This window comes from Lipophrys pholis (assembly GCF_963383615.2).
Source record: "Lipophrys pholis genome assembly, chromosome: 21".
In the NCBI taxonomy this organism is placed as follows: domain Eukaryota; kingdom Metazoa; phylum Chordata; class Actinopteri; order Blenniiformes; family Blenniidae; genus Lipophrys; species Lipophrys pholis.
The window spans coordinates 17515119-17538690 of record NC_137649.1 but is presented as its reverse complement, the minus strand read 5'-3'; the positions used below and the strand labels follow the sequence as shown (position 1 = coordinate 17538690).

The following is a 23572-nucleotide window of genomic DNA, read 5'->3' as shown; positions in this document are numbered from 1 at the left end:
TTTGTTGTCTTCTTCAAGAGCAGCGTAAAATATTCGTGTAAATATTGAATATTGGCGAATTATTATTATTTTTTAATAAAATAACATCGAAACAAAATGTCAATACGTTTATCACCTGCTGTTTGAATGAAAAAGAGAAATAAATAATCTACATTAATCTGAGTGTCCATTAAAACCCCCCAAAACCATGACCAATTGGTATGAAACACTTAGCTCTGCTTATAATGAAAGAACTGAAGCCAAATTAGGTTTATGTGTAATTATATGACAGTCTGGGGTCTGGGAAGGTAATTCTGACAGATTAACTGAAGCCACGCCTAATGTCTCAATGCTGGGGTTGTATTGGCAGGCAGCTCAGTGCACAGGAGCGCATTGGCTGTTGTGTTTTTTTTCATAGGGGTCTCAAAACTACGCTGAGATTTGGAATATTACGTTACAGTCCTGCTGGAAAATGGCGACTGTCATTCATAATCCATTAAAATCGTAAGTCATTTTCCTTTGTATAATTACCGTCGCGGTGTATTTGATTGTGCCATTGCGAATTAAGTGCATGTGGAGTTGAACGCGCTTTTGGAAAGGAAACACTAATCAAACACCTTTCAATTGCACTCGGACACTGTATCTTCAGGTATCGCTACGCTTTCGCCGTGTTGTTAAGTGGTAACAATTAAAGCGCAGGAGAGCGCACGGTGTGCAGAGAAAACGTCTCCGGTTCCGCGCGTAAATCTCACCACATTCACATTTGTGCGATAGGTTTCGCTCAACCACAAAAGTTGTCAACAATCGAGTTTGGAAATACGCGTGTGAGAAGTTTGCACGCGGTGCTCTTTGTCAGTTTCGACCCCGTCGATTTGCGTGGATATTTTTCATGCAAGTAGTGCCACAAAGCGCGCATTGAACGCGCGCTGCTGCTGCGCGTCTGTCAAATTCGTGTACACAATGCACAGCAGGTTATTGTGTGTGATGTTATAAAATGACCCCGATTCATACACGTTAGATGAAACGTACAGACACATTTCTACTTTAAATCCTTACTGTACGATCGACACATAAATATATATCCAGTATAATAGCTGATCCCCTGCTGTTAATTCTGCAATGGGATCTTAATGGAATCGAGATGGGATTACTTGATTAAACATTTATTTCAGAACATGTTCCAGGATGTGTTTTCATTTTCATGTTGCCTGACGTCAGATTTTACCATCCGCTATGTGAAATGTGCAGTGTTTCAGTTATTTCAACAATTGTTTGCGCAAAGGAACATGCTTTTATTATGATGATGCTCATCTTACACATCAGACTGATAAATAAGGCAAATAGCACGTACAATTTCGAACTCTTTTAATTTTCAGTATATTTTTTCTATGTGTATTTTCATTTTCTTCTTAACATTACATCAAGCATCCATCAGCGGAGCATCCATGATATTGGTTTTTGTGCCAATATGATTAGAAATACTACTTCAGCATTAAAAAATATGGTTTTTCCTTTAGTCCACAGTGCTTTTAAAGCTCTCATTTTGAAAAAGCCTTTGTTGACTGCACACACACACAAAAATCTTACAGTACAGCTACACTTGATGGAGAAAGGGATTTAAGCCGCTGTATATCAAAACAGATTAGGCTGGAGAGAATGTAGGTATATGTGTTTGCCTTTGTGTGTCTGCTGCTGTGCATGTAGAGCAGCAGATTAGGAGTGTCCCAGTATTTTTCCTGGGTCCATCTGTTAAGAGAGAGGTGCATATAAAGAAAGGCAGACTGATGCTGGGACAGAGGGAGGGATAGAAGGAGTCCCATCTGCCCTTCACGTGCAGCAGGGGCTTTCTCAGTCAGACCCCCTCTCATATCTCCGGAAAGGGAAAACAATGTGCATGTGTATCAACTGAATGCAACACTCTACTCTCCAAAACAGGCACATACTGTATGCATGTGCATGAACCCAGAACAGAATAAGAAAAGTAAAACAAGAGAGAATTGTAATGAAAACTGTATGATAAAATACCGTAGGAATGCAAGAGCCAATATCGTGTAACAGATGACTTGCAGCCATGGGAATAAGTGTTGTGGTCTACTTTCCACTAGGCTCAGTTGTTTGAATCCACTATGTTTGAAACAATAGGCCTGACTTCTCATCTGTCCTCAGGATGTGGCCGGTAAATCATATGCACTCAATAAGGGCATGGTAATAATCTAACCCTGCTCTGCTGCCAGTGCTCAGCTCTGAAAGATGAATTATAACTATCAGCACCTGGCAGTAAATACGTCTGGCTTTCTGGTCCTATTTGCTCATGTTGGCCAGGCATATTTACTTTAATGATTTAAAACTCATTTTTGCAAAGACTTCTTTGTGATTGAAACCTGGGGGGGGGGGGGGTTGTGCGATGGGACCTAATGAGAAGCTGACATGAGAGGTATTCAAATAAGCGTTTGCAATTCATATGCAGAGACGTGCTTAATATGTTACACGCCCACTTACCTTCTTTCCTATCATGAGGTTTGAGTTCATGTTGAATGAGAGCTCAGGTGGGAAATGGTTTGCTTGTGTTTGCACAAGGATGAGGAAGACGTGGGCTGAGATTAGGGGGAATGTAAAGGAGATGCGGAGAAGGGGGGGTGGGAGGGGGGTCTATTGATGTATTTGAGGTTGTGTGTTTCAATCATGTGTTTGTTGCAGACGTACATAGACGTGCACCCCTCCCCCAATTTGTGTGTCAGTGAGCATGAGTGAATGATGGAGGTGGGTTGGGGGGGGTGAAGGAGGAGTGTCTGTCTGGCTGCTTCTAGGCCGACTGCATACGTTTATACTCCAGCTTCAACACAGCAGCGAACCCTGGCCTTTGTCTGTCTCAGCCTGAAGAATGGGAATGTCCGGGAATGGTTTCCAGGCATGGGGAATTAAATGGCCAGGAACATTTTTTTTTTCTTTTTAAACGCAAAGCTCCATGCAGTGATCAATCTTATTTTCCATTCTGCACATGGAAGTGGCACAGTGTTCCTTTATTTACTGATGCTGATGTGCACTCCTTGCATTTGAAGCGTAGATAGATAAGCATATATGTCATTCATCTATAAAACATGATCTTGTGCAGGGTTTTGGTTTTTTTGCTGTTCTTGCTGACTTGAAATGAGTTATTGCCAGCCCCCCTGTCTGCAGCTTTTACTCCTTCACCCCCCCCCCCCCCCCCCCCTCTCCACCAGTTCAACAACAGCAAGAGGATCTGAATCAGGGTTTCCCCTCCGCAGCACCCTTTCCTCTTCAGCTGCATGCTCTACCTCTCTCCTTCCCCCTTGTTTTGGGCTGCACTCTGCACCTTTCACTTTTATACCCTTTTGTGTGTCTGTTTGTGCACAGACAAGGGTGTGTGTGTGAGTGCGCTCGTGCGTACACACACCCGTGTGTTTGAGAGAAAATGAGTGTGACAGGGTTTGAAAGGGAACACGTGTGCCCCAGGACATATCGACCCCCCCCCCCCCCCTCCTTCTTCACTATCCTCCCATTCTGCCTCCTGGGCCCCTCCTCCTTCTCCTCCTTTTTCGTCTAACCCCGCTCTGCTTCATGCTCAGCCTACAAAGTGCCACAAATGACGCCTATCAGTACCCACATGCTGTTACCCTTCCCCTGCGCTTCCTCTCAGGCCTCTCTACTTAATCCGAGCCGAAGCCAAGCAGCATCTCTCTTTTCAATCTTATGTCAAATATCTCATCAAACCCCAGAATTCTATGACACTTACATTTCCTTCTGAGATGTTTGTATTTGCAGCTGGCTGATCTACAGGCTTTGTCAGAAAAGAAGCATCTGTGGGAAGTCCTTCATGTCATCCAGATTGCTGCTTGGAGAAAGACTGAATTGTTTATACTGTTTTCCATTACTTCGTGCTCAGCGGTCACAATGAGGTCATACAGTCAACATCAAAACAAGCGGTCAAAATGTTGCATTTAATCTGTAGTCTCTAGAGAAAACTCTTCTGATTTCAATATGAATCGTATATTTCTGCTAGAGCTGCACGGTGGAGTTTTAGTTAAGTGCTCTCGTCTCGTGTTCCCAGTTTTACTTCAAGTCGGGGGGGCCCTTTTGTGTGAAGTTTGTGCATTTTCCTAGTGTGCATGTCAGTTTTCTCCAGGCACTTCATCTTCTTTTACTCCAGCTACATGCTTTTGAGGTTAATTGGTGTGTCTTGTAGGAATAAATGTGAGTGTGTGACTGTCTCCCTGTAAATACCACAAGGTGTCACTGGCCAAGACAATACATTGCAAAAGAAGCATTAATAGAACTACTGCAAGAGAGAGAGACCCCATAATATTGTGCAGTTTTTCAAAACACTCAATATGATTGACTACAATAAGGGATATAATTTAGATTTAAAGTTCATGCTATTGTGTCTCTCCATTGTTGAGAATGTGCAAGTGTCATATTTATTTTTCATTTATTTCAAAAATGTAATGAAAATAACGACTTTGAAAATGGGGCATTTCCGTGTTTGTCCAAAAGGTTTAAAATGAACAAATCTTTAGCCATATTAAATGAATTATGGTGCTGTTATGGTAAAAAGAAGAAAGGAAAGGAGAAAGTGTAAAGTGTTTAATCAAAGTGCGAACACAATACGGATAGTTTTACCATATGATTCTTTTTGGTGGAAAAATGCCAGTAATTGCAGCAACAGAGAGCAAAATTTAACAGTTGCTTAGTTAAACTCCACACTCACTAACCCCCACATGCCAGCTCCCAGACACGCGCTCTACTCAAAGCCAAGTTACTCTAATTAGTGGCATCACTTTGTGGTGAGCCATGTGAAACTAAATTATATCTTGGGTTTTGTGCACCTAAAACATTGTGGTTCACTGACATGTACCAGGTGTAATCTAAGTTGAATTCCCAAAATACTCACCCTAAAAATAATATACAGTTTGTAGTGTCTTCTTTTATTTGTTGTATAGTTTGTGTGTGTGTGGCGCGTGGAAAAACAAAACAAATAGATAAATATGTTCTCGAAAGAGCCCTCACCTTTACTTTTAGCTGATGAAGAATGAAAAAAAAGCTTTTAGGTTAAGGACGTAACAGAAAGTGCTTTTCAGTTTTGTTTTATCAGGTTTTATTTAACACGATAAAGAAAGATAACCATGACTGATGCAGGTGATTGGAGTGAGGAAGAGGAGACAGGAGACAGAGGAGACTGGAAGATCAGATATAAAATGCCACAACATGTCTGTCTGCCAAAAAGTCTCAGACAGGAACTAAATATGACATTTTAATAGCTCGGCTGTGATGGACTAAAAAGAAGCGGGTATTCTGGATATCTGAGAAGACATCACTTTTAAGTGTTTATGCTTGAAAAAGGGCACCGTTTTACATTTAATCAATCAGCCATTTCTTTTCAACCTGTTTCACTTGTCAGAATTAACTTTACTCAACTGGAAGGAAAAAGTAGGGAGGCAAAAGATTAAAAAAAAAATAACACTGGTTTATGCTTCCACTTGTGGGCCTTAGTGATTAATTATTCTCCTGGGTAAGGAGTAAGAGGAAGGCCTGTGAATTATGGACAGAGAGCCAAAAGGTGTGAACCTGATAGATTATGGATTCATGGCATAATGAAGAAATATATGTTTGAATATTGAAGATGTTTTTTTGTGGGTTTTTCTTTTAACTAAATTGAAGTACTTGAAGTTCAAAGCAAATGAGGTTAGCCTTTCACACTGTGATGGTGTTTTCTTTTGATAAATGATTCATAAACAGCTGTATGAATAATGGCAAAAGAAACAAAAAACAGGGCTAATGATGGGACTGAAATGCTGTGACCCTCCTCTCCTCTCCTCTCCTCTCCTCTCCTCTCCTCTCCTCTCCTCTCCTCTCTTGAGCTGATAAAATGCTCTTATTCCCATCATAGCCTCATTTTGCAGTCCTGTGATTAACTATTGCACACAGAGCTCCTCTGTACTAGTATGGGAGCAATTCAGACACACACACACACACACACACACACAGATGCAGGCACACACACACACACACACACACACACACACACACACACACACACACACACACACACACACACACACACACACACACACACGCACACACACACACACACACACACACATGCACGCACGCAGCAACTGCAGATTCCATCAGTATCCAGGAAGCTGTTGTCCAACAGGAATGCGTTCCCCCTTGCCCGACATGCAAAGCTCAACTTATGTAAGCTCCATCAATGAGATCAGACGAACAGTCAACTAATGGGTACAAACAGGAGCACAGTACCATTTCCCATGGTTGCCTCCATGGCCTTGTTGGTGCAGAAGACATTCTTGCCATGCACCGGTGGTCTTCGAGACACTCGTATCGACCGTTTCTTTACTCTCGCGTAATGAATACGGCGCACAGACCAATGCACGGCGAACAGGGAGGCACAAACACGCACTTATGTAAGAGTTTATAAAGCTGCTCGGGGACGTTATGCAGACGCTTTGTTGTTGGAAGTGGGACAGACGCATACATGCAATACAGGATGACACAGGGACGGGAAGAAAATGAGGAAAGAAAGATGAGGACAAATGCCTGCAGGTCCACACACATACACACGCATACATACACGCTCCAGTTCAAGCAACAAATAGTGACAGCAGAGATAGGACTCTACCTCTGGGAATGTGAGTTATGTGACAGGAAGTCTCTTCTGGAGATTTGGCTTTGGCTGGATTAATACGACTCCCGGTCTGTAAAAACACGTGTTACCAAAAAGCACCAGCTGCATTTTTCATTTCTGTAGGTCTCTTGGCAAAAACCTCTGCGAGCACTGCCACATGCATTTCAGCGCAGACATTATACATTACCCTCTGGCCCTAAAGGTGCACGCAGAGACAACAGTTGCTGTCGCTCTGCTGCTGTTCTAACCACTGTGAGGATTGGATAGCCGGGTTGTGTATCATAGAATAAAATGGCTTTAAGTGTCAGGACTTACAACCGGGATTTGAACCCAGGCTCTTACCAAGTCAAAAGTAGATTTGAGTGTCAATTAAAGAAAAACAACAGCAGTTTTGAAAGGAACTAGCTTGGTTCAGCCCTTGAGTACAAACGGGCCAACCCAATATCTCCTAATGCCTCTAAGGAGTTTCACAATGAACAATTTTTTTTTTTTATCCAGATGCTGTGAGTTTCACCTGGCTGGCTTTTACTTTGAAGAGGCGACTCTCTCTGAGATCATTCTGAAGTCATTTGTGCTCCACTGGAGATCAGATTAATGCAATGCTGCTGCAGAGCCCTGTGGCATTAGAAAGAAAATACAGCATCACATACATTTAACCAAACCTTGTCACAGACTAGTGAGGAATAGTTTTCTGAAAAAATACAATTTGCTTACAAGAAGGCTAAACTAAACTGAGAAATTGTTTCTATTCAGAAATATTTGTAAGTTATGATGAAACAAACCTATGATTTTGGTCAGTTTTGTTTGGAAATAACACATTTTGTTATCATTACATGTGTGTTAATCTTTGAACAACGCCTCAGAGTGAGTTTCCTTCATTTCCAAATGTTCATACAGTTGAGCTTTTAAAGAATTAACAGGGATATAATCCTTTGTAAGAGTCACGCTATCATGTGAGTTTAAGAACAGAGGAAACTACTTCAGTATTAAAAAGTAATGTAGAAGTTAGATGGAGAAATTAAACTCCTCCTCAAATGCCCCCCCCCCCCCCCCACCCTCCTTCTTCCTCCTTCAAATTGGGAACCATTCTTCATGCCTCTTCTCTTGTGGATTTACTCTCCACCCCTTTTCCTCCTTCATCCTGTACATGCCCTACCTGTTTCACTCCCCTGTTGCTCAACCTCTCACTCCCTCACCCTTCCCCCTACCCTTATGATACTCCATCCACTCTCTGCTCCCGCCATCTCCAAACACTGCACATCTTTGTGAGATTCAGTATGACCAGAGTGCCGGTCTTTGTCCAGCCTGGCATTCTTTACATATCTGTGTGGAGTATCTGGAGACCGCCCAGTCAGGGAAAGAGACGGGTGATGGGCAGGGAAACACATAAACAGAGAATGAGACATGATCCTATTGCTTTGGGTGAACTGCAGCCCCTCTGGTATTTAGAAAGAAGTAAAACATGTTCAGCCTTTTTATCACTGAAGAAATGCTTCACAACAAGAATGTCCCCCTTTCAGTATGTCTCATTTGCAAGGGCTTTTAATCTTTTGTAAAAGTGAGCTAATCTGAGGTTGTTTTGACTGCTTCCAATGACCTAAGCTGCAAAATCCTGCCTCCGGAATGAGACCGCTGAGATTATATACGGCTCGCTTCCTGATTTATGCCACCTTGTCAGTTGACAGCGTGTGTGTGTGTGTGTGTGTGTGTGTGTGTGTGTGTGTGTGTGTGTGTGTGTGTGTGTGTGTGTGTGTGTGTGTGTGTGTGTGTGTGTGTGTGTGTGTGTGTGTGCGCGACTGTGTGCTCCCCATTTGTCACACGGGCTTCGATCGGCTGCCCGCGCTCATCTATCAGTTTGTTAGGATGAAGCAATTCTCCTATTCTTACGATTCATCATCATCATTTCCTGTAGGGTTTGCCCACATTGTTCTCATATTGTATTGGCATTTTCTTTTCAGCTCAGCAGCTTTCATGCTGCCATTTGATTTATGCAACGACATCAGACTTTAAACAAGGGTCGGGGTTGAAACGTGGGGAGTTTGTGTTTTCCAGAGAGGATTTCAAGATCATGTCAAATTATTGCCCCACTTGTATTTGTTTTTGGTATTAACACTCCAACAAACATTAGAAACAGCGCAAAAACTGTGCTTGGTAGATTATTTCCTAGTTGTAATAACACTTCTTGCCAAAAAATATGATATCTTCATTTGTGAGATGATTGACGTGCACGGTATTGCGGGTTGCATTAGTTCAAGTGTTGAATTAGTGAAACAGTTGTTGCAGAATTAAATAACAATTCGGACGCATTATATTCAAATCACAACCGTTTTAGTTCTGGTGCGTCCCACAGTTTCCTTGCCATTGTCTCTGACCTTCCGTATGATCATTTTCCCGTCCTCTATCTGTGCTCAGGCTTGGGGATCAATTCTACAAGGAAGCCATTGAACATTGTCGTAACTACAATGCCCGACTCTGTGCCGAACGCAGCGTGCGCATGCCCTTCCTGGACTCGCAGACCGGCGTGGCCCAAAACAACTGCTACATCTGGATGGAAAAACGCCACCGTCAGCCAGGTGAGAAACACGGCAAGGGCTGAGAAACCCTACTGAACACAGCTGACAAACATTTTAGGAGACTGTGGCTATTTAGCTTAGTGCAGTTGGCCTGGAGTGGAGAGAAAAAGCCAGATGGTGCTCATATTTGACAAAATAGACCAATTTAGCATGTTGCATATCTTTCATATTGGTGTACATAAGATTTATTCATCAAAGGTATTGGAGTTGTTTCCATATTTATGAATGAAAAACTGTGAATTTAACAGAAATGGAATAATTGCAGCACTATTCCCATGCTATTTTGGTTAGAAGTCTTCTTCACCGTGTTTTGATTTTTTAAAAAGAGGACTATTGTACTGGCTTCTGGATGCTTAAATGATACTTGAAGGTTCCTCAAATGCCTTATGAGTTTTACATGTTCAAATTACACCTCTTATTGTATAGTTATAAGTAGAACATTCAGTTAGGGCTCTTTAATCTCTCTCTTCTATTACGTAGTATTATTGAGCAAATGAACAAATAAACAATGCGACATAATGTTCTGAATCCATATCCACCAACACATAAGTATTTTACTTTCAGTATACTCTCGCCTTTTTCTTCAGTTCCTTCGAACTGTAACATTTGTGCTTTGACATTCTGTGAGCAGATTAGAAGCAGTCCTGCTCCGAGCCTCTATGGCAAGCTGTTTGAACATTTATTCCATATCCTTAAATGCTCAAACGGCTTCTCACAAGCCTCCGGGGCCTGCTCTGTGTTTGTGATAGCAGTGGAGCAAGGCAACAAAGTCACATTGTTTTCAGTGCAGAGTTCCTGTCACTTAAAATGCATGGTGAACAGTTATTTGAAAAACAGGATATTTTCATAAATTTAAATAAAAAAAAATAAAAAAAAGGCTGTTTGTGCTGGACAATATGGGAAAAGCAGATGTTTGGTCAACATACCGTATTCTAAACTGGAAGTTAGCGTCACCTTGGTTCTTCAAAGTCAGGAACTACTCAGTTTCCGAAACACTGCAGTAGGTGGAAACTACAGACGGATGTGAAATAAAAGTGAAACGGCACAGTTGCAGCTGGTAAAATATGCAAGTACAAATCCCAATGCACAAAGCATTTAACATCATATACTCAAGTGTTTATTTATTCGTCGTATTGAGATCACAATGCTCAACAACATTACTGCTTCTCACAGGTTTAACTAATATTGTGTGGCTCCGTTACTGAGTCCTTAATGAACATACAAGCGAAAGGAGCAAAATACTAATTATTGACTAGTATTTTGCACAGGTTTGTTTTTTACCAGGCTCTATTTTTAGCCTGTTTACTGCTTCCTTTTGCAACTTCCACTGTCATTGTGGCTACTTTCTAAGCCAGATGCTCTTCATGCCGCAACTGAAAATCTACCTGTTTAAAAACATTATATGATTTTTTTAGAATTACAGAGTAATTTTTTTATAGATGTTATGAGCTCGGTTGGAAACCAGAGTTGACTTCAGAAAGTCACTTTGGGACATATTAAGTACTGTCATTTTACAAGCTGCCTAGTTTTCCCTTTGAACCCAACCACGTCCTTTGCTTCCCTTTGCATTAAAGTTAAGCAAAACTAAGCCAACAAGGTGCTGGTTAGTGCCTTACACGCACCGCATGGACCTGATACTGGTATTGATCCTTCCAAGCCCCCCAAAAAAAGGAGGATATAGTAAATAACAACATTTAGAAAATGGTCCGTTATTGCAAGCATTCATTAGATATGAAGGACAAACTCTCTGAATATCATTCCTCAATAAAAAAAAAAAAAAAAGCCTGCCATCCCTTCCTCTGTATATTTTATGAGCTACCACTCGCTGATTTATCCTGAAACAAGCAGTCAGAATGCGTTATGCACATCTGGTTTGTCTGTACAGCCGGAGGGAACAATCCGCTCTTTACCGAGAGCTGGACACAAATAGCCTGCACTCCATCTTGTATGCAAAGCCCTTCAGGCCACACCCTATACTTTGTGGCAGACCTAACACACATTATATGCATTTATTCTGGGCTTATCCCTGCCCCCTCCCTCTTTTGATTTTTTTTCTTTTTTTCTCTGCTCATGCAGACATAAAAACTCCCCTTTCCCCTCATCGTTGTCTTCTCCCAAGCTAATGATGGAATATGATTAAAGGCCACGGCACTCACTGCAACCGAGTAAACGTACATTTTGTGATTATCCAGAATATTGACATGTCTTCTGTCCCGATGACGTGCAAAGTTGACATTGTTTCCCTGGAGACATCAGAATCCAGCTGATGAGGGATAAACGGGAACCCGGCCATAAGTGCAGGATTTCTCTGAACATATAGGTACCATAAGCTCGTGCTCAGCTAAAATCAGATCATTAGGTGTCAGGAAATCTGGAAAACAATTGAGGCCTCTGTGTCAGTGTGTGCGTGCGTATAAGGGGCTGATTGCATGGTTGTTAAAAGTCATCCTGTATGCCTGTGTGTCTTTCCATATTTTATACATGTGTGTATGTGTATGTGTCTGTGTCCAGGTCAAGCAGCAGGACAGATGTATACCTACCCTTCTCGATGCTGGAGAAAGAAGAGGCGACTCCACCCACCCCTGGATCCACAGCTCCGTCTGTGCGAGCTTCGACTCGGTGAGACAAACAACACAGACACACACAGACAGCCCAGCGTCACAAACACAGCAGACACAGCAGTATCGATCCACAGTTGCACAATAAAAGTCACTGCAACTAATGCATCTTTTTTTTTTTTCCCTTTTCAACTTTTAAGTTTCCAGTTGTCTACTTGTGGCTCTGATATATGTGTTTTGTTTGGGGCTGTTGTGTAGCAGCACAGAGCTTAATGCTCACTATCTGGCCATCTGGCTCTGGTTAGCCAGTCTCTCTCTCGCCAGGTCTCCAGGTTCATTCTCTTCCTTGAATCAATGCCCCTTCTCACTGTTCTGTGGCTGTAGACACGCACACACACACACACACACACACACACACACACACACACACACACACACACACACACACACACACACATGACTCCTGCTCCCCGCTGCAGCACAGAAGCACCCTGACTGGGCCTCTATAATCATTTGTCCATGAGGCATTACAATGTAAGTGAGTCTTATGAGGTGGATTGTGTGCTTTTTTTTTTTTTTTAAGTGTATGCATACAGTATGTGTGTCATAGGGGGTGGTTTTAGGAAAAGAATGCCCCAGGAACTTGATAAGGGCGAGAAATATAAGCTGGTCTTTGTTTCTGCTTTTGGACTCTATTGTTTCCTTTTCACTGTCTTCCAGATGCAATATAATACTGCCGAGTTTTCCTGCTAAGACCAATTCCACTTTAAACAGATGGGGTTGGGTCCCTTGAAAAATAGGCAACTATCGAATCTACTAGAAAGCGAAAGGCGGAACAAAAAATTAAGCAGTCGACCAAAGTTAAAAAGGCTGAAAGTGAAAAAGAAAAGAACTGCTCAGATTTGTTTTTCAGACCTCCAATTGTGCAGTTTGGCCTAGATATCTATCATTGAATGACAGAGGAATGTGAATTCTGTCCTCTCTGGCTTCAGTAAATGCTTTATGTTTATTTAATGCTTCCTGAATAGAGAGGTTTGTCTCCATGTGGGTGCGCTCAAGCTGTGCCACAAGGTTACACTGAAAGAATCTGATGCCACGATTGGATTCCTTGTTTTCATAGACCTTTCGCTTTTTTTTTTTCCATGTTCCAGTTCACTTCAGGAGCTGCTTGTCAGAAGCCATTTTGCTTTCCTCAGCATGTTAAAGCTGCTTGTTGCAGTTGCATTAAATTCAAGATAAAGGAAAGAGACATATGCATGTTTTAGAGAGTCACCTATGTTTGCCCTTGTTGAATAAGAAGAGGTAAAGGACTCACAATAAACACATTTTGAAAATAACAGATGATCAGCTGAGTCGTGAGTCTACGTTTGATGACGATGAAGTATCTTTCTCTGAAAGGTGAACTTTAAAACTACAGATTCTTAGCTTAAGTCCATATTATTGTGAATATTAAAACACAAACTGAGAAGGTTAATCACTAAAAACAAAAGTATGACATCACCAGTGTTGTATTTTTGTTTTTAACATGCTGAGTAATTCCTATTGGAAATGTTTTCAATTCATTAGACTTTTTAGCAAGTTTAAAAAACAAAACACAAACATCCACTTCCACAAACAGAGATACCTGTGGGGAAGAAACAGAGGAAGCACTGAGAGGAGAGAGCACAGGCTACAGGAGAGACAGAATATTAGTGATATCTGGTGACTAAGGAATGCATGGCGTGTGGCAAAAGGAGAGAAGCTCAGTGGAATGAAGAAGGTCTCCCAGCAGCCTGAACCTATAGCAGCTCAACTAGAAAATGGTTCCTCATGAAAGAAACCTGATATCTGGAAACTCTGATTCTACTTTAAACTCTAAGCAGATTCTACTTTATCCACTAAGCAGCACGCTATGAACAATGAGACAAACTCTAGGTTTGATGCAGCCTGGTTGTTATGAGCTTTATTTGTTATAAAAAAAAAAAAAAAAAGAATTTCAAATGCTATTCTAGAAAAACAGAAGAACAAAAAAACTGTCAAAGAAAACATGGGGCATTTCATGGGTGTGAAAGGAGAGGATACACAGGGGAGCAATGTAAATGAAGGTGGGATTCAGTGCACAGAGCAAAAAGACTGACAAAGTACAGAAGTCAAAGCCACAAAGAAATGAGGGGAGGAAGAGGAGGAGGAGGAAGAGGCTGCTCTGTATTCAGTAAGTTTCCTCTGTTCTCTGCGGACGTGCTGCTGCTCGCTGCCTTTCTTATCTCATCTGCGCTTTCATTCTGTTTTCATCCTGGTAGTAGAGTTCAAAGGGGAGGAAAGAGAGTGAGAGCTGCAGCCTGTTCATCTCTGCGGAAATGAAAAGAGGAGAACAGAAGTATGAAATAGATAAAGAATTCAAAATAACAAGTAAAAATGTATCAAAATTTCTATATTGCTTTACACCTGACAGGATGTTTGCTTTTGCTGAGGTTGAATCTGTTTTTCCTGACTTTCCCCTTTTTCCCATATTACCCATGGAGGGGAAACATTTATACAATGTCCACACTGTGGCTGATAACTTGGCTCTGCTTTGGCTGCTTTGGCAGAGTCAAATTATGGTAATTATGTCTAAATTACTGGGCCGCTCATGAAAAACCGAGACTTCTGAAATTACTTTCTTGATAGAGGAACTGCAAAAACCCATATGCTCAGAGTTTTAGCCATAAAAGTAGGCCGACTTGTCATGAGCAAGCTCAGTAATCTGCAGTCCGGAGGTGATGTCAGATAGTCACTTACTGCCTCTTTGTTTTCTGCAAGGTTTTAAAAGCATGTGTTTCATTTATGAGGTAGCATTTAAGCATTTCATCATGGGTGTTAAATGTAGGTGTTACTCTGTCAGCAGCAACCAGGATTACACACACAACTGCATTGGAAAGTAGAGCAGCTCAATTAACAACGTAATGCAGAATCATATGACGCAATTAGGCACGGTTTAAAACAAGGTTTCTGCATGATTGTTCTCATGTTTTTTATTCTTCAGGTGTATCAAAGAGCAAAAGCGTCCTAGGTTTGTGCAGTGCCAGTGTGAAAGTAGTTCATTTCCAGGTATTTTCATTGTCCAACTTCAGCAGCGTCTGTTTGATTTGAACAATCTTAAGCTCTGCGATTCACAAGCTTTTGAAAAGTTCACATTCGGCTTGCGGTATACAGAGACAAACACACACACACACACACACACACACACACACACACACACACACACACACACACACACACACACACACACACACACACACACACACACACACACACACACACACACACACACACACACCTCAAGTGCTCTTTTTTTCTTTCTTTCTGTTACTTTCTCTCGTTTCCTCTCTTTAGAAGCAGAGCTGGCCCCCAAGCGCGAGGGACCACCAGGGGAGGCCACAGCCTTGGAGGCCCTGCTGAGGGGCGACAGTCTGCTGGAGAAAAAAAACAGCATCACCAAGGACGAGGAGACATTGCTTGAAATACAGGTATGTATATATATATATATATATATATATACTGTACATATGCATATTAGTTATATGGAAACACTTGCATCAAACTGTATTGAATATTGTTTAGAGCCTAATTGGTTGGAAAGTTGTCACATAATATCAGAACTAAACATAGTATACTGATATCCATCCATCCATGTTGCATCCCTGCTTTATCAAGCCAGGGCCAGTAAGCTGCAGCATATCCCAGCATATGACCATCACTACGCTAAAACTGTGAGGCACATATACTAGGAAATTGAGAATACACTTAAGGCCCATTCTATATGAGTTTTCAAGTGAAAATGGGAAACGTTTGTCGCGTTTTAACTGTTTTTCTACACAACTGCGTCATTCAGAATCACTGAAAACAACTCTTTTTTTTAAAACTATGCCGTTTCCAGTCGATCGCTGCCATGTAAACAGGGCTTTTGTGAGCACCGTCCCAGTCTTTGAATAATATAAATTTCTTAGCATTTTCGATTTATTTATTTTCTGTTAAAACTAAATTTAAAATGAATCACTAAATCTTTATAGCTTTTTATACCTTTTATCCATCATTGGGAAAAGCAGGGTAAACATGGAAAGATGAAGAGTCATGCGTACCTATAGGCAATCTAGAGTCCCAGATTCACCTTTAACACATGTTTTTGGACTGTATGAGGAAATCTGACTACCCATGTATTCACAGGGACAACATACAACGTCCTTTTATTAATCGACACCTCAGTTCCACATGTCCTCCAAAAGAATCAGAAAGTGAATCTTGATTCTCTTGCCACTGATCATTCCAAGCCTAAACTTGAACCTTATGAATTCCTACTGTGAGGCAAGAGTGCTAACCACTACACCACTGTAGTGGCCCGATACCTTCGCGTAATTGTATTTTTCTTTCTTCAGAGAGTCCTGGAGGCAGAAGAAAATGGGGACAGCTACCACGACGAGGACGATTTTGAAGTTGATACTCCGAAGAGAAAGAACAGAAACAGAGGCAAAGTGAGTGTCAAACACCAAAACCAGAGTTTTTGTGTGAATGAGAAGAAAAAAAAAACTAATTACCATAGAATTCATGAAAGTGTGTAATTAAAGACATATTCATTGTTGTGTTCCCTCCCAGAACAGAGGATCAAGTCGTAGAAGGACGGAACCTGTTAACATGGACGACCAGGATAAACCTTATGTCTGTGACAGTAAGGCAAAACTCACTTTCCTCTGTTTACAGTGCCAGGCTGTGATCAGTGTCCTCAGTTTGTTCTTTGCCTGGTGTCCCCCAAGCCGTAGAGTTTCCTGAAAGGGAAGGAACTCTTCAGTTTTGATGGTTAGGCGAGGATAAAGTATTTTTCTTTCATCTTCCAGTGACAGCCTTCTCTCTGTCTGTTCCTCTGCAGTCCTCTGCAGCATGAAGAAAGAGTTTGCTGTAATTTCAGCCCTGACTAGCATGCCACTTATGTACTTGGACAGAATCCAATAAGAATGGATTGCCATGGGGATGTGATAGAGATGCTAGACGACTGAGCCGCCAACAAACCGATCTCATCCTCATTTTGTGTCTCGATCTGTCTTTTTCCGTTATTGTTTGCTTTTTGTGTCTTCTCTGTTCCAGATAGATACAAACAAAAGTTTAACTCAAAAAAGACTGAAGAAGGTATCTGCACCTATCGCCATCTTGTCTTTTTAGGGGGAAATATATCATTTTGTCTTTCTGCAAACAGGGCGCCTGTTGTTGGAATGGCTTGGCTGAATGCAAACTCTTTGGATCTGTGCAATGCTTTAGATGCTTGGTGCTATTCCAGGAATACAGCGCAAGCACTGCATGACACTAACGCTACGCTACGTGCCTCCATGCTTGCTCGCACCGCAAAGCATGCGCCGGATGACGCTTAAGCGGCAGTTCAGCTAACACGGCAGTGAGACGTGCATGTCCCGTAGGCCACTCTGTGGTGTGATTCTCATGTGTAGCCATTGTAGAAGTGTTTCTACCGAGAGGGCTTTCGCTGTTCATCTTTCAGAAGTATAACTCGACACTTATTGAATCAAAATAAGCTGCTTTTCTGTGGGGGTTTGACAAAAGTGACAGCTACAATAATGCGCCGGTGAGCTGTGTGATGGAGAACTTCTATAATGGCTACAGCTCTGTGTGCTCTCTGTAAGAAGTACTTAAATTAAACCGAAGCAAGACAAGAGTTTCTTCTCCTGAGCACGCATTTGTTCCTTTTAGTTTCTTTTACATTGTGACCGCTGTGATTTTACTGTGTCAATAGGAGTGGTTGTTACTCAAGATTTCCTCATGAAATAGAAATAGGCTGGTGAATAGTTTTAGACAATTACAATGCCCGATTTTACGTTCTGCTGTGTGTCTCTTGTATCGTCTTGATCAGTTATATTTTAATTCATTCCCACTTGCTGTCAAACATGAAGGAGATCATTTAACGTACAGTAGTAATTTGAGCTTCTCAACAAGAAAATCAATGATTCCTGTGTCAAACGATTTGCGTGACCGTGATGGACGTGTGCTGCTTTATCTGTAGTCTGTGGAAAGCGCTACAAGAACCGGCCTGGCCTGAGCTACCATTACACCCACACTCACCTGGCAGAGGAAGAGGGTGAGGAAGAGAAGGAGGCTGAGATGACTCCATCTCCTCCACAGAGCTCCGACAACCACAAGCGTAAGATCTTGTCCTTTTTAATCATTAATGTATAGCCTATAATGATGCTGGCTCCAGGGTGCAATTTTCAGTGAGAATGGAGTGGTGAAATGATACTAATACATTTGATACATGTGAGTGATAGACATTGAAATATATTCTTTTTAGATAACATTTATTACATTACTGTCTTCATGTAATGACTATTTTTTAAGGTTCACTTCATCCGTCGATTGTAAGTTCTTCAGCCAAATGCAAACATCTACATCGTATCCTATGGTTTTCCTCACAAATGAGACTCCACACCATGACATTGTCCTATTAAGTATAAGCCCAGCTGACCTCAAACTGTCCAAAACATGGTTGCGGCTTGTGTTATACAGTACCTCCTTTTACATGTTCATATTCTTGCTCACAGCCCAGAAGGGCCCAGACGGCTCCATTATCCCCAATGACTACTGTGACTTCTGCCTGGGAGACCAGGACTCCAACAGAAAAACAGGGCAGGCGGAGGAGCTGGTGTCCTGCTCTGACTGTGGACGTTCTGGTGAGTGCCCAGTTGCTGCAACATGTTACTGTCTCTGCGTTAGGTGGCGACGTCTTCTTTCCAGTCAAGATGCCACTTCAGAAAGGTGGTAGAATACAGATGTGACATGCGTGTATTTATTCACTTTCAACACCACTCATATGAATTGTCACAGCATTGCTAAGAGAACTACGTCAACCAGCAGGTTCGTTTAGCTTCATCCAACTACTAACAATAATTTTGGTTTTCATTTGAGGTTTTTTGCACATTATTCAAAAACTTTAGAGAGCTGCTGGAAGGAGTTGGATACTTTAAAGAGCCGGAAAAGCATTTATTAATTTTTTTGAATCCTTGATTTTTAAATTAGACTATTTCACAAACTTATTTTTATCAAAAGTATTATGTGAAGTAAGTGGATGGCAGCGAACCCAGCCAAATGTCACACAACTCGAACCCCATATGACTGTGGACAAGGTAAGTGGGAAACGTTGCATGGAGTTGTATCGGGGTCCTCACACCTGTAAAGAAACAACGGTATTGTAAGAAGATTCCATTAAAAACAAACCAAATGAAATCAGAACAAAAGTCTGCCAGACTGATACTATACTTTGTGTCTATTACTCATCTCATTTTTCTGTTTTTCTTTACTTCTTTTTTTATCCGCAGCCTTGTTTTTGTGTTCTCTGCTTTCCGACAGTGTTTTTACCATGTTTCTGAAATTGCTATAAATGTATTGAAGTTTTTGTATCAAACATACACTCACAAAATAATCACAGAGAGTATTCTTTGGAATTATTAACATGTAATGGGATCTTTAAAGTCTAAACATCAGCCAGATGCTGTAAAACCTAAACCATGCTGTGTCTTTAGCTCATCTGATGGATGTTATCGGATATGTTTGGCGTTGAATCAAGAAAACATCCAGGTTGCTTCCATGTGTTTTCAATGGGTTTTCAATGAGCCTCGCACATCATAAGACTTCCAGACTTCCAGTTTCCCATGTGAATCTATGACATTACTTCATAGAATCTGCTGCTTGCTTCCATCTTGCATGCTTCTCCATGTCTGCCTCGTCCCATCAGTTAAGGACCTCTGCCTTTAGACGACATGCCTTCACTCTTTTGTTGCTCGGTTTTCATGCATCACCGTACGGAACAACTGCCTGTTTGTTTTATTTTTTATTTTTTTCACCCTCCCCCTTTTTTTCTCTGCGCACTTGCCAAAAAAAACGCATCAACGGGAAATCTCAGCAGAGCATTCTCCTGAATCACCAGCAGTCAGATCACAGGGAGTTCAGTTGAGCGAGATGTTTTGGATTGACTGTGTCTGTGTTGCTCTGACGCTGATGTTTTCATGGTAGCTGGAAGAGGAGGAGTGAAGAAGGATGGGAGGAAGCCGACTGCTCTCGAAGAGTTGTTCGGCGACGCGTCAGACAGCGAGGCCTCCACGTTTCATGGCTTCGAAGATGCGGAGCTGGAAGACATTTGGTTATCAGACAGCTGATGATGGGACGTCCTGGTGGCGAGAAGGGTCATTCTCTCATTAAAGGTTATTATCGAGGGAACCAAAACTTTGAAGACACGTCATGGACTGAAGGGACTCATCCTGAAGACATTTCTAAAGAGTCAACTGACTATTTTTATCCTGTGGAGGAGGTTTTTTTTTTTTTTTTTTGTTTATACATGAAGTTTCTTCTTGGATGTTCTTTGGATACAGCGATTTATTTTTTCTATTGGACTCAAAGACTTTAATGCTTAATAATATTAAATTTGTCCTCATCAATAATAAACAGAGATATTCTGCCTGCGTCAGAGAATCAAGCTCACAGACTAAACACAGCTGCCACATTTCAGTTGTGTCTGGACTGGAAAGGCACATTGCACAGTGGACCACAAAATAAGGAGCAACAACCAAAACGTTTCCCCTAACAAATAAAGGCATGACAGGGGAAGCGATGTTTGAGTCACCCCACTGGCTCCGAGCCGAGAGGTAAGAGCCAGTCGCCACTCCATTGCGCCTCTCTGTCTGTCTGGATGACTTTTATCCAGAGTTGCTGGAGAGAAATGCTCATCGTGTCGCCTGCTGTCCGTGAACAACAATTCAAGTTAATGTGTTAAAACTGCCACAACCGATTTCCTCTCAACTGTAATCCCTGCAAGCAGCAGCTTGACCATCTCGGCTTTCTAATTGTGCTCCTCTCCCATTTGTTTTTATTCACTCATTTGAGGCTGATCAGTGTTTTTTGGCTTCTTTCCACACATGAGTCGTTGATTGTGGCTCATTCACGGCTCATTGACTTCCCATTGATGTCAATACTGGGATAACTGTGGTGACAGCGCTGTGTTGCTGTTGTACACATGAAATAGAAGAAGATAATGTTGCGTCTTTACCTCAATATAAGTGTCATTTTGTGTTGCCACAGTTTTTAGATCGTATATAACCGCTTATTATATACGTGTTTGCTATTGTTGTGTGTCAATTTGTATACGCATATATATATAATTGTGGTTGAGATTTGTGTGTCTCTACAGAAGGTTATTTGTGTATACTTTGACTTGTAGATTAGAAAACCTCCACAGATTTGTAGGCGTCTACCTCGAAAGTCATGTTAGTACTCATATTTGCAATGCAAAGTCTGCCTATTTAGTTAGATACGTGTGCGCCAGTCCATAAACTACAAATATGTCTGGGACCTGTAATTGTCCTCTCTTCACCGCCACCTCAGGGAGGTCTTTGTTGCTATTTCTTTGCCATTCTACAGATTGGTCTGTAACTTAGGGTTTTGTATTCCCTTGATGTTGACTGGCAGGCTCACTCTGGTCAGGCATCATACGGTTTCTCCTGAGCGACACAACCTTCATAACACTAAACACAACTATAGTCAGAAATAGCTTTGTGATGTCAAACGTAACATGAAACCTGATTTGACAAAAAGGTTTCTGACAAGACTGAGACCAAAGTGTCCCGGACACGTCAATACACCCTCGTGAACAAAATCCAGCAAACTGAGACGTGTGTCTGGGGTGAAAGTGAAGGCAGAGACATTTATCGAAGGCACACATACCAACCACATTACACGTCTAAATAGTATAATAAACGTATGAGTGAAATCACACACTTGACATTCAAATGCAAATGGGACATTCAAATCTGGACATGCACATCACAATTTGTGCAGGCACGGCTGTGATTATACGCCAACGAACATCCTCACAGACACACAAATGTTATTGTGCGCACACAAATCTACATTTACATAAACAAATTGAGATGTACACACTCATGCATTTCGCTATATGACCAGGGCAATGACTTTGGCCCTTGGAAAGAAGGAATTCAAATGGAGGCTGAAATGGTTTGGGGAATAAATGCTTCCTGACAAGTGGGAATATTTCCGAAAAAACATGTTTCCTGAGATATTATTAATAAGCTTGCAGCATTTAAACCGTCGCAGGATGAACTGTGTTAAAGATCTCCCACCTCGTCTCTTCACAGGACACCCTACCTGTCTGCAGTTCACAGACAACATGATGCAGGCAGTGAGGACGTACCAGTGGCAGTGCATCGAGTGCAAGTCCTGCAGTCTGTGCGGCACCTCAGAGAATGATGTACGTATCAGACAAAGAGGTCTTGTTTGGTCCTTCACATCATGTCAGTGCTCACTTTGGATTAGCCCGGGAACCAACCAGCAAAAAGAAACCATAAAAAATGTTTATCTGTTGTTGCTCAATTAAAGAGCCGATCTGTTTTTGTCATGCAGATTTAATTCAGTTAGTTTTTTTATCTTCCTCTTCATCATTATGTGGATTTTAATGACAATGAGCTTTTCTACTTTTCTATATTAGTAGAATTTGTTTTTGTCATATAGGACGTCAATTCTGGTTTTTCTGTTTAAAACGACGTCTCAATTTCTTTTGACATTAAATCCAAAATAGAGATCTTCCTGTCAAAGCAGAGAGAAATGTAATTACAATGAATTCAGATCAGATGTTAATGTCTTATCCACTGATGTCAAATGAAACCGATCAATATTTCAGAATAACTCAAACTCGGATATCCCACCATGATCATTTCTCACAGTGGTTAGTGTATTTCCTAGTTTGAATGAGTTACAACCAGACCTGCTTCTTTAGAATAATTAGATATGAAAGAAACTCGGTGTAACAGACACAGAAGGTGCTCCACTGTCCGCTTCGGTCAAAAGGTTCCAAAAAAGACAATTCCTGTACATTGAAATTAGACGTTTGCATAATAAGTGATGAATCATGATTAATTATTGTGAGAATTGCGACTTACTAAGTTTTTTGATCTGTGAGTTTTTGATGTTAAGACCAAAGTTGTTCAGGCAAGTATTTTCATTATGCCTGTCACACCTCACATGATTCTGATACGTTCACTGTACTTTGTATTGTCCCGTACTGTTCGTTTAGGACCAGCTGCTGTTCTGCGACGACTGCGACAGAGGATACCACATGTACTGCCTGAAACCTCCGATGAACCAGCCTCCCGAAGGTACCACAGCGCAGAGGTTTTATTAAACATCGCTGCACTGACACTATATACACATGTCGCGCTCTGTAAGTGTGAGGATGACTACAGACGAAGGCTATATATGGAAGAAGCAAAGATTTGAGCCTCTGTCTTTCTCTCTGCAGGGAGCTGGAGCTGCCACTTGTGTCTGGACTTGTTGAAAGACAAGGCCTCGGCTTACGGAGAGGCCTAATGAGACCCTGGAAAGACCTCTACACACACACACACACACACACACACACACTCCACACGTATATATGTTTCTACATTAACTCTTTGCCATCAGCAGAGACTTTTTCTCTGAGACCCTCAAACACTCGCGGACACTTTCACCCATGCTCCAGTGCATTAACAGGCTCAGGGCAGTTTCCTGTGTGAGGCACAGACATCCACTACCTCTCATAAAGCCGCGCAACACTAAAAACACATGCAAATGTCATTAGTGTGAAATCCTGGCGGTAAGTCGGCGAACAGCAGGTTTGCCATTCAGTCATTTCTCTACCTCACCATTTAGCAGACGGCAAAAAAAATTCTAAAAAAAATATGTAAAAAAAAAAAAAAAAAAAGCCAAAGCGAGACTGATATCGGCCAACACTGTGTGATACA

The 23572-nt window shown here is 41.5% G+C and overlaps 1 protein-coding gene across 2 annotated transcripts; it reads left to right on the top strand.

Annotated features, from left to right (window-relative positions):
* The first annotated feature begins 356 nt into the window (after positions 1 to 356).
* Positions 357 to 23500, top strand: dpf3 (double PHD fingers 3). Of its 2 annotated transcripts, XM_080491011.1 has the most exons (12): positions 357 to 483; positions 9056 to 9216; positions 11728 to 11835; positions 15126 to 15259; positions 16166 to 16261; positions 16383 to 16455; positions 16869 to 16910; positions 17794 to 17931; positions 18329 to 18457; positions 21932 to 22044; positions 22867 to 22948; positions 23092 to 23500. In XM_080491011.1, the coding sequence occupies exons 1-12, from the start codon at positions 452 to 454 to the stop codon at positions 23157 to 23159; spliced, it is 1176 nt and encodes a 391-aa protein (XP_080347137.1). In that variant the 5' UTR covers positions 357 to 451; the 3' UTR covers positions 23160 to 23500. The 2 variants fall into 2 exon arrangements, with proteins under 2 accessions (XP_080347137.1, XP_080347138.1); XM_080491012.1 differs by lacking the exon at positions 16869 to 16910 and having other exon boundaries at positions 23092 to 23488.
* The last annotated feature ends 72 nt before the right edge of the window (positions 23501 to 23572 follow it).

Bases quoted from the DNA above. Each gene is read 5' to 3' on its own strand.
- dpf3 (XM_080491011.1), top strand. From the start codon at position 452: ATGGCGACTGTCATTCATAATCCATTAAAATC. The intron at 16,262-16,382 runs GTGAGTGTCAAA...GTTCCCTCCCAG, and splicing joins AGAACAGAAACAGAGGCAAA to AACAGAGGATCAAGTCGTAG. The intron at 17,932-18,328 runs GTAAGATCTTGT...TCTTGCTCACAG, and splicing joins GAGCTCCGACAACCACAAGC to CCCAGAAGGGCCCAGACGGC.